Source organism: Dermacentor silvarum, chromosome 1, assembly GCF_013339745.2.
Source record: "Dermacentor silvarum isolate Dsil-2018 chromosome 1, BIME_Dsil_1.4, whole genome shotgun sequence".
NCBI lineage: Eukaryota > Metazoa > Arthropoda > Arachnida > Ixodida > Ixodidae > Dermacentor > Dermacentor silvarum.
In genome coordinates, this window is record NC_051154.1 from 88,775,769 (window position 1) to 88,787,819 (window position 12,051).

A 12,051-nucleotide genomic window follows, 5' to 3' on the forward strand; every position below is an offset into this window, starting at 1 on the left:
CTCGTTTATTGCATCATTAAGTCGATGCTTATAGCAATGTCAAGTAACTTGTATGACGTCCATATGCAAATAATGGCTGCAAATATCAACTATATAGTGATTCATTTTGTAATTTTTGTTTTGCTGAAAACCTTTTCAAACAACATTAATGCGCCTAAAGATGCATACGTGTTCGGACTATTATTTTTTTATTATTTTTTTACTTTCTGATTAACCCAATAGTACAAGCCAGGCTGTTTATTTAGGAACATATTTGTTTGTTAAGTGAGCATGTTTACTGCTCTGCGCGGTATAACGATTGGACTGCAATGCTTACAGACTCCGTTGCGACTAGCATGCATGTAGTTTACCCTACTTTTACCTGCGTTGTAAAAACGAGATGGTTAATTTTTTTTACACCCGTACGCTTCCGTACACACACTAGCCTGTACGCTACTGAGTATTCGTGATACTTGTGATCCCTTGTTATTAAGCGGCTAGAGACTTCATTATTCAACCTTCGGACCCTTACTGGTAAATCTTCTGCAGGAAAGCGCTTCCGCAGTGTGACAATTTCGCCACGATAAAAATGTTCTTCTTCTATCATATATTTTTGGTTTGTTTCTGGTTCAGTGAAAATTGTTTTTACTGTACACCAGCGTTCGTAAGCGTGGTTCTTGTACACCTACTGCTACCGTAGGCATTTGGCTAATCATCTTATGATAATATAAAATGCTCATACGGGTCGCCAAGCACGGGGAAAGTGAACAAGGCAAACGAGCAAACAAACAAGAATGCGCCCGGCCTACGCAGTTGGGTCTGCTTCGAGAGCAGTGGCGTTCGACTCCGCTTAGTTAACCACTACCCATCTTCACGCTTTTCAAACATTGCACTTCCAGCTGCCCCATCGTGAGGCGGCCGAAGTCGGTGGGATTTCATTAGGCGTGCTTCGGTTCGAGTCTCCCGCCGATGGGGCGAAGAAGAGTCGCGTTCGGGAGCAGCCCGCGCGTCGCGGCGCTTATTGAGAGGAGGCCCGCGCGAGAGGGGCACACAGGCGCGCACTCCATAAGCGCGCGCGCGCGGGGCATATTGGCTGCGCGGCGGCGCGCGATTGGCGTCGCGGGCGCCGCCAATGGGGCGGCGCGCCCCGCCCCCCGCCGCCGCGGGGCGCCTGCCCACGGCGCGCGGCGGTCGCCGTCACTCGGCGGCCAAACACACAACGCCCATGGTAGAAGCAGCGCGGCGCGAAACCCCGCGTTGCTGAGAGCGCGCGTGCCATGCTGGAGTTGGGCGCCGGCACGAATCCGCCCGCGAGCAGCGCCTCGTCCATGCTGTCCATGCTCAACATGGAGTCGTCCCGGTCCAACGCTTTCCTGCTGGGTAGCCCGCCGCTGGCCGCGCTCCACTCGATGACCGACATCCGCGCCAGCCAGGCGTCGTACTCGGCGGGCTCGCCGGCGCTCAAGGCGCAGGGCTCGCTTTCGTGCGCCTACTCGAGCGCCTCGGGGACTCCGCACGGCATCAACGACATCCTGGGGCGGCCGCAGGCAGCCGCCGCCGCCGCCGCGGCCGCGGCCGGTCTCGGCGCCATCGGGCTGCCCCGCTTCGGCCTCGGTGCCGCCGGCGTCTATTTCAACCCGGCCAACGGCGCGTTGCACAAGATGGGCCTGGCAGAGCTGCCCGGCCGGCCGCACCTCTACTGGCCCGGCGTGGTACAGAACCCGGCGCTCTGGAGAGACCGCCTCGCGTCCGCCTCAGGTGAGCACTTGTACTTGCTTTCGCATGCATGAATGTACAACACTTAACTGTTCCCTTGGAGACAGGCACCTTTCCCATTTTGTTTTTGAATCCCATCAGCAACTTGCGTTTGGTCAAAATCCAAGTCTCATGACACTGCCACATTTCTCTCGTGCTTCGAAGGCACGTGTATACTCTTCATGCAATGCAACGCACGCGCTCAGTGAGCACGAGCCACGGATCTAATGTTCTCTGATGGGAATCTCCGTTGGTACCGTGTCGCATAACACTGTGTCTAAAGCGCCCCTGGCTCAAGTGATGCTTCCCCTCGTAACACACGGCACGCCAAACACCGACGCCCGCCGCTGCATGGGTGGCGTGGGTGGCTGGCAGCCCCAACATATAACTTCAGTGCTTGTTCAGAGCGCTTCTCTTGCATGTTCTAGCTGCGCGCACGGCATGCACCACACGGTGCTTTCCGGTAAAGTTCAAGCACGCAGTGATGGCAGGCTTTGACACACCGCTCCCGGGTGGTGTGGCGAAGAGTTTGAGAAGGTTTTCTAGCTTTACCGGGCCCGGACATACTGACCACGTTGTAGGGCGCTGTACAAGCACAAATCAACTCAAAGAAGTCGTTATGCCTGTGCTTGACTGCATGGCATCAAATAACTGTAGATGAAAGGCAAGAACGCAATAACCGCGTAGTGTTACGATTACTGTCAAGCGTACGCCATGGAGCGCAAGCTAACTAAATAGCTCTTATAGAACCAATTCACAAGTTTGATTGAGCGATGTAAATAATGATCCATACGTTTCCAACAAGATGTGCAAGCGCTTCGGTAGTTACATAACTTATCCAGGATCACCCCAGATCTACGGTGGGAAAGATTTCGCTTCCCAATGCGAGACCCCACTTTTTACGTAATGACTCGATGTGCTACTAGCATTCACATAGTTCTTATAACTCAGTGTCTTCAAATGCACCGCTTTTCTTCACGTCGCAAGCTCAGTCGAGTCAATTCAAAATTTATTCTATACAACGCTCGAGCGATCCTTTAGGTAATAACTAACTGTTGAAGAGCACGCAGGCGGCAAGGTTGCCAGCATGTTCACCAACATCAAATCAATCAGTCCAGCATGCATGTTACTGAAAGCATGCCCCTGTATTTGGCAGCATGTTTCTTTTTGCTATGTGAAGGTCAGTAGATAATTACGACCAAACGAAAAGAGAATGAATAGAAATGACAACAGTAATAACATTGTGAGTTGCTGATGACAATATGCGCAAGGGCCGAACTGTACTATGGGGGTCGTGATGGCTGCCAACAGAGTCGTTCAGACCACTTGGGCTTCGTTAAACACACCGTTGTTTGATTTCATGGACGTGCTTATCGCCCCCCACATATCCTGTCAGAGCAGAAACGGCACTAGCTGCCCCACAGGGGAGCATTGGAAACTCTAGGTGATTTATTTCGATGTAATTGGAAAGGTTGGTAACTATATTTTTGCCGGATCGTCCACAAAGTAGATATTTTAATAACACGACATAGTTTACCATTATATACCCGTTCAGTATGCCATGGCCGTTCGCATTCCTGAGCGAATACCGTTCAATGACCACTGCATGTTCTTCAGAAGAAATGAGAAATCTTGCACAGGTGCGTTTAACTCAGCGCAAATGCCGTCCTCCATGTGCGTGCGTTGTGAGAAGCTCATACGGCAAACAGTACTGCGTCTGGTCTATCCTAGAAGGGTTTACTGTTATTTTACACTTTGAGGGTGAAAATAGAAGTGGCAAAGCAAGCTAATTGGTTCGAATTTACTTGTTCTTCCTACTATGTCTCCTGTGCAGTCAGCACAGGAAACATAGCAGAAAGAAAGACGGCGGGTGTTCACTTTCAACTACAATTTGATTAAGAAAAAAAAAAAAAAGAAACGTTCACGATGATGGTGCACGCATGCGAAACCACGCCAATCACTCGCAGAAAAATAAAAAAAATAATAATAACTTGCTGACGACCTCTCCATACAAAGAAGTGTGCCAACGTATAGTAAGCTGGGTGAGCTGGTGCATTTTTACTTTAAACTAAACAGCTATATAGGAAACACCGACGCAGTGTATATATAGTTCAAAAAGCCTTGTTGTTCAAACAGCCTTGTTGTATTCACTTTTTTTTATTATTCCACTCTGTGCACGCGCAAGTTTCCATTTACGTGTTCGTTGTATTCCTTTTTACTTTTTTTTTTCACTTTGTATTTTTTCTAGTCTCTTTTCACCCTTACGGCAAAAAGGTATAAATTGAGCTCTGTATATGCTTGTACACGCACTCTTGATGAAGGCCGGACCCCGGCCGAAACGTCAGTAAAGTCTTGTTATGTTTTTCCTACGTGCTTCTATTTTTTGAACTACTTCTGTGCCGGCTCCTGTTACTCTTTACTTCACTGATATATATATATATATATATATATAGGTTGCGAGCCTGCCAATTCCTTCGTGGTTTAGTCTTTCTCGTGTATGGGATTGTTAGCTGGTTTTCTTTTAGCAAACTAATCTAACCTTAATATGATTTCAAACACTGACAAGATTACACGAAGTCAGGCACTTCATTGCCCTATATACTGCCTCGGGCACTGCCACGCTTTTTCTTGTCAAAAGATGCGAGTTTGATCTATGAGTTCTCTACCAACCTTGTCTTTGTCGTGTCCTGTAATGGCAGTCTTGAAAAACCAACTCACGACCACATTTCAAGCGCAGGGGAAGATGTACTCTTATATCGTCCTTCAGTTTCTAAGCGCGTCATTTTTATGTGCCGGCCTTACTGCCGGATAAACATTGTACCACAGCTTCTTGCAAATAGAATGTTATGCACTATACTTCAGTTGCACGGACAAATCATTTTTTTTCGTGCGTCTATATAAGAAAAACAAATTCATTGTCGTCGTCAAGGAACTTGTGGAGACACCGCGTATCAGTATAGAGAAGGAAAAAAAAAAAAAAAGTGCGGGCCAGCGTTGTCTCAGGTCGCTTGAACATTAAAGTACTGGTAAACTGCGTGATATTTCTGGCTGTCTTACAGCACAAATGTGTGTATTCGTGGGGTTTGAGGGTATAATAGAGAAGGAGAGAGATCGTATGGTTGCGCATGCGCACATCACTGTTGTGGGTGGCTTTTTCCTTAATAAAATTTCTACTCATAAGTGAGCGCACTCTGTTCCCTGTGGGTTCTTTTTCTCAATCAATAAACGCACGTGATTTTAACATTATGCTCTCCACCCGCTGCTGTACGCTCTTGTCAAGATGCTTCGCCTGTGATTGTTCCAGAATTTTCCTCTTTAAATGCTTACGTCGCGCTATTGCAGCATGATATTCAAGGCTATTTTATTTAGTCGCCGTAATTTTAATGTCCATGCTTACACGATGTTTCATTTGTTGAAACAATAAGAACAATAACGAATAATCTCCTTTCACATATATTTCCTAAATAAAGTTCAAGCACGTGAAATATGTCAAAAGCTTAAATTAAGAATTAATTGTGTTCTGTCAACGTGAATGCAAAATTAAAGAGTATTAGTTTTATAGCTTTCATTACTCTCTCACGCCAACTCGTATGCTTCTTGAACTAAATATTTTTGAGTCACATTTGTCACTCAGTGCTTGTGCTGCGTTCCCCGTTTAGAAGATTTATTGGGCAGCCGAATTATCGTCTCGTTGCTTAATCACTTAAGAAAAACAAAGAATCAGTTAGTATATAAGGACAACAGGCTTGCAGTTGAGCACTGCCTGACAAACGATGAAATTAAATGCGGTTTGATCTTTCTTACGTTACCTAATTTTGATCTTATAGTCAATACTAGTAATTTTACGATGTTGTAAGTGCGCTTTTATTTCGACACAGTGTATCAAATATTGTTTAATAAAGAAAATTATATTCGAAAAATGTGCTTGACACAACACAACAGCAATTCGTGGAACTAAAGAATGAAATATTTCTAAAACAGTTCTGATCAATGGCAAAGTTCATATTTATGTCGCATTACGAGTAAGCCTGGAAGTTATCTAGAAGCCGCTGCATTTTGGCGAGAGAGAAAGAGAGAGTAGACAACGCAGCTCTTCGTTTTACGCACAATATATATATGCTTGACAGATGTCATGTGTACACATTTTTTCGGAAGCTTCTTCATAAACTTGCATTTCGGCATATCGGGCAAATTAGGGAGCGCCGTTACTCTTCGTTCAAACCAAACATAGTGCTGAAGCAGCCGAGTGAACCAATACGCTGTAGGCAAACTTTCGAACACTTTATACAACATACCAAAGAAAGCTCTGGCATTTCATTAAGTGTTGGCAACGTATAATACATTTCTTCACACCCATTAAACGGTGCTGGTACACGCTGAATGGCAGTTTAAAAACGCTTGTTAAGAGTCTGTTCTTGACTGCTGCTGCAGTGAAAGCGATAGTATTGGTATGCAGTGAAGAGGAATTACACGTAGAGCAATCACAAGTATACTGCACAGGAGTTCCGCTGAGCTAAAACAAGGTTAAGTGCAAAACACGACGAAGGAGACTTGTACGTCGTGCTTGATTATGCTTCAGCCTTCGAAAATCTGTCGACTACCTCAATCGTCTTGATCAAATATATATGTTATGCTGGGCAACCACCTTTACCACTGGCAGACGATTGAAACACAGAGGATGAAGGCTGTCCCTGTGTCAAATGGCAGCATGGACATTCGCCTGGCAACAACCCAGCATACATACTCGCGGTCTACCATCTATAACAAACACTTTGGTCTACGACGAGAGGATTAGCAGATGCAGTTTCAATATCAAGTCTCTGCAGTTTTTGGAGATAGCAGAGTCGCCTTGCTGATACTCTCCGTGAAGAGTGAGCGGGGGTGTGAGAGACGGGGTGCTGAGGCAAAAGCAGTGATGTAATTGCTGTGATAAGGCATTCTGCTTTTGTGGTTTTATACATACAACAATGCCAAGTACTTTCCGCATAGCGAGAAAAGAAAAGAGGGACATTTTTATTGTCGAACTGTATCAATGTTTTGTGTACACTTCACAAGGTTTTTTTTTTTTTTTAACAAAGTCTATGACGAATTGAGAAAATTTCTCCTGTAAATTTGGTCCTCGACTTACCACGTCTCAAGATGTATACTAAATTTTGAATCTCATATTCTATGTACAATTTAAATATCATGACTAATGGAAGTAAGTACAACGCCAATCGAAAGGGGTGTGGTTTGAGAGCAATTTGGTAGGACCACAATTTTTCTTTTTTGTGTACTCTGAAAGTAGCAGTGCGGTTTTAGAGTGAGCACTATACAGTATCTGCAGCTATCATCGTGGGTGCATGTGTGTCACTTTTTGAAAAAAGACAGGGCTCGTAAATTTTGAAGTTTTTACAAACTCACAATTCTAGATAGTGGTAATGCAAAGCGAGTTACAACAAAAGCAAGAGTTAAGCGAGTGCGTACGTGATGTGTGTCTTACTGTTTTGCGTCAATTTGCGCAAATATATATATATATATATATATATATATATATATATATATATACTGTCATCACGAAGTCAGACTTGAAACTAGGAGTTCTTTCAAAATTCAGAATCGAAAGTTCTAAACACTTGAAGGTTCTTTAGTTCCAAACATGAATCGCAATAGCGGAGAGGCAACCACCAGAAAATGAATAAATGTGCAGTACAATTCTGTGTTACGTCTTTAGGCACTCTGATTGCTAACCACGCTAAGGGCGTTTTGTATTGAGCGATTTCGATTCGCGTCAACAGCGGGCACCTTCAGGCGGGGGGGGGGGGGGGGGGGGGCGAAATGCACAAACAATAATATTAATAGACGCAATTTTATGCAGTATACCAATAATTTCGCTGTTAGTAACGCTGTATTTGGGGATCTCCGGATTAATTTCGACCACTCGAAGTTCCCTGGCGTTCACCAAAATCACTGTTCATGGTCGCTTTTGAATTCTATATACGGGATGATCATTTTTAAGTTCTCCGGAATTTTTAAAAATCGTCTGTTGCAGTTAACATAATTCTCTAACCCTTGAGTTGATGGATTATTCAGAGAGGTGAATATTACTTGCACGAGAAATCAAAACACATATTAAATTAATTAACCAAAATTTTATAATTAATGTCTTAATTACTTTACGACGCATATTGAAATTTACGAATGGTAGCCGGTGAGACTGCGACCCGTATCAACTTGGAATGAATTTTCAGAATGGCGCCAGTTTGTAGATATGTGCCATCAAACTCGCCGTAAAAATTCAGTGCTGTTCTGCTTAATTTTTTTTTTTTTTTACAAAACGCTCTTTTATGCATTGAAGCACAAAATTAACTAGAACGCCCATGTGTTTCGTTCCACACTTTGGGAAATAACATCTCGAAACTGGTGTCATCCTGGAGATTCACTTTAAGTGGATACGTCTTGCAAACTCACCAGCTACAATTCGTAAATTGCAATATGTGCCGTAAAGTAAGTAATTAAGATGGTAATTAGTGAAATTAGTTAATTAATTGAAATGTGTTTTGATTTCTCGTGCTAGTAATGTTCGCCTTTTCGAATAACCCAGCTGAAGGACAGGAATTACGCTATCTGCCACAGATGATTAAAAGAAAATCCGGAAAACTTCAAAAACGATCACCCTGTACACAGCTCCCCCAAGAATGCGGTCGCGTGGAATCAAGCTCATAATAGTCTCGTTCTTCGCAGCGAAACGCCATAGCCATGAGCCACTGCATTGGGTCAATGACAAAACGCCCCTGTACCTAAAGGTTTAGGTGAGCGTTAAAGAATCCAAGGTGGTGAAAATTGATCCGGATCCCCCCACTACGTTGTCTTTCATAGCCCATTGTGCAGCTTTTGGAGGTTGAACCCCATGACTCGATGAAATAGTTAGAAGAATGCGACGGTAGTTTTGCTTTCTTTTTTCTTTCTTGTTCCTGAATAGCGTTCGCCCGCACCAGACTTAAACGACACCACCACCTGCGTTTCCACACGTCATATATATATCATATCATAAGAAGCCAACAAACATTATAACACCAAGGGCAACATAGGGGAAATTACTTGTACTTTACTAATTGAATTAAAGAAATGATAAATTAATGGAAATCAAAATGGATGAAAAAACAACTGTCCGCAGGTGGGGAACGAACCCACGTCTTCGCATTACGCGTGCGATGCTCTCACCATTGAGCTACCGCGGAACCGTTTTCCCATCCACTTTCTTTGGGTATTTCTGTTTTACAACTAGAACTAACCCGGGAGCTCAATGGTGAGAGCATCGCACGCGTAATGCGAAGACGTGGGTTCGTTCCCCACCTGCGGACAGTTGTTTTTTCATCCATTTTGATTTCCATTAATTTATCATTTCTTTAATTCAATTAGTAAAGTACAAGTAATTTCCCCTATGTTGCCCTTGGTGTTAATGTTTGTTGGCGTCTTATGATTAATAAAAATCTGGCCCCTCGGTTCCCTTTCTGCTCGTTCTATATATATATAGAAGGAAAGCGGATTTCATCTTCATGCGCCACGTGATGGCAGCTTTGAAAATTATTATATGGGGCATATGAGTCGTGCAGTGCTGGCGTCGCGATTATTACGAGGCATTAGTATTCGCAGATTGAATATAACTGGCTCTTGCTGATACACTATGGCGCCAAGTCATGCCATTGTTTTTCTATAGCGTTGTATGCATGTATGCTATATACGCATGGTACTTGCGACACATTTAAAGCCTCCATCTGTCCATCAGAGGGGAGCAAGGGATACTGACAAGTCCCTCTAGAGGATTGCTCGATAGGACCGAACGAGCGGACATGCACCATTTCAGATAGGTGCAACCGTATGAAGCCAAAAAACAATGAGGCCATTAAAAAGAGAGACAGAGAAAGAGAAAATTAACTGTTTCTTTTTATTCAAATGTAGAATTCATAATTAATGAAGGTTAAATTGACGATCAGCTTAATGTAATTAATAAGCACCTAGAGAGACGAAAGAAAATATAACACCGGTTGGAGTCGAACCTAATTTTCTACTTTTATAAGGCCCATACATGGAGCACTTCTTTGGGTTTACCATCTGCAATGATGTAGCACCTCTGTTCTTACGGAACGCTTCCACATTCGATAGTGCACCCCCTTTATAGACCACAATTTCCCACAATTACGAGCATTATACCGAAACCATGGATGCTATTTTGCTTTTTTGGGCGGGTATAATGTAAGGATTCCTTTCGCTTGATTCTATTCTTTTTTTTTTTTTTTTTTGTCACTCACCGTTTACGACCAGCCTATAGCGGTGATACCCACGGCGGAGTACCGTTCGGACCACAGCAAACGCGAGAAGGAATAGCATTGGAATAGAATCGTTACATTATCCCGGTCATGCCTGCGCATTAAATTACGCTCGCGTCTGCGCGTATTCTGCTATAATAGTATGATGACGAAGGACGGACGTTTGCTTTACATTCGTGCTTCTGATGCTGGGCACATGAAGGAGTGATTTGCGCGCCCTCTTTAACTACATTTTCTTATTCATCTTAGCTAGGAGCTTCTTATTCGTCTAAGATGTTAACACATTTAAACATACTGCAGTCCTTTATATATTCTACTTTGGCAGCAGTGACACAAATAAAGGTGCAAATAACGAACTGCAACATGATTATAGACATCGTTTGGTGTGTTGTTAACAGGTCGAGCACATTTCTTTCGAAACTATATTTAGTTGAAGAAAGAATTTCGGGCTTGCATAGCCGAACCTTTTGTGACATTATGGATATGCAAGCGACAACACAAACATAAACGTGAAACTCGATGTGAAGTTAGAGGCCGATCGATAACGCTTTTGAGGCAAAAGTGCCACATGTTTAACGAAGGCAACGCCGGAAAAGGCAAAAGCGGCTCAAAGGTGAGACACCTCTAGGTTCCAAGGTCAAGTATTTTGTTGTATCAAGCATCATATCTCTTTACATAATAGATATCCTGATTTTAACGCAACTTTTTTTTTCTTACTGCGGATATTTTTTCGATGACACGGAAACATACCTGGGGCCGTATATTTTATCACTCCATGTCGTTTTCCTTTTTTCTTATCATCCGTCGCGCCGAGTTGCAGATCCGGGGTGACAATTAACGCCAGCGCGAAGGCGTTCGGGCCAATGGCTGAGACCGAAAAGACTGAAAAATGGATGGGTTGTTGCAAAAAAATACGGACAGAGTTTGCCACTGCACGGTCAGTTACTCGTCCGCCTTCTGGTGTATAAACGTATAGGTCTCAGCTTGAAGACAGCTGTGCTAGGCAGCGTGCTTATCGGCAAGCTAAATATTTATTGCCCTCAAACACAGCCACCGGTCTTATCTTCAGTGATAATCCTGGTAGGGCCAGGTTCTTCACGGGCGCCCCACCGATACGATTCCTATCACTGGAGCAATAAATCCCTCATCGATAACTCATACAATAAATCCATAAATCTGAGCCGGCACCGATAGGCCGGAATACCATCTTCCGGAGCAATAGAAAAATAATGTATACAGGTTTCACGCCGCCAACGCATTTCCCTTGCGCTATAAACGTTGCACGTCAACGCCGATCCTATACCATTCCCAAAGAGCATAACGCACGTTTGTGTGTAATATAGAGTGGAGCGTTCGCTTATTACCGCACTTAAGTGTTATGTAACCTCTCTCTCTCGCTATCAGCAAGGCACGAAAGCCGACGTAATTCGTAAAAGAAACGCGCCGTTCTTCCATAGTACATAAAGAGACTTCGAAGCTCCTTTGTTCTTTCCATTACGTTGGATACGCGCCCCCGCAACAGCAAAATAATTCAAAAGGGCCTCGTTCACGTTTGGTTTCATTGCCGTGACCAATGGCATTCAAACCGCGCGACCGACACTGTAGAAAGGGGCGAAAAACAAATACAACGTGACATGCAGGCGTGCACTGCTCGGGTAATCCCCCTCGCGAGAAGGGGCGATCAGCTCGCCCATTGTGCGCGGCCGTGTTTGTTGCGCACGCCTTGACGCTGCGCTCGCGGACTGGAGAGAAACAGGGGAGGGGGACGCAAATAAATTAAGCTCGGACAAATGAGGATCGTTCCGGCCCCATCTGGTGGCGCCAAAGGCTGACCGCTTGACACTTAACTGAATGCCCGCAGAACAAAGAAGAGGCCGCCTATCAGCACTGCAGCGGAGCGCAACCGATAGCCCCTATACAAGGATCGTCCCGGCGGCTTTATAACGAGCACCCCAATCTTTTCGCTGCTTTTGTTCTCCTCTAGCAGCGAAGGTGCCGGCGGGCCGCC

General features: G+C 44.4%; 1 protein-coding gene across 1 annotated transcript in view; it reads left to right on the forward strand.

Annotated features, from left to right (window-relative positions):
- Positions 1-1,226: 1,226 nt before the first annotated feature.
- LOC119431978 (homeobox protein Nkx-6.2) overlaps positions 1,227-12,051 on the forward strand; it is a 34,506-nt gene continuing 23,681 nt past the window's right edge. Inside the window, exon 1 of the mRNA XM_037699418.2 lies at positions 1,227-1,737. Coding sequence (XP_037555346.1) covers positions 1,257-1,737 — 481 coding nt within the window. The 5' untranslated portion in view covers positions 1,227-1,256. The remainder of the gene's footprint in view (positions 1,738-12,051) is intronic.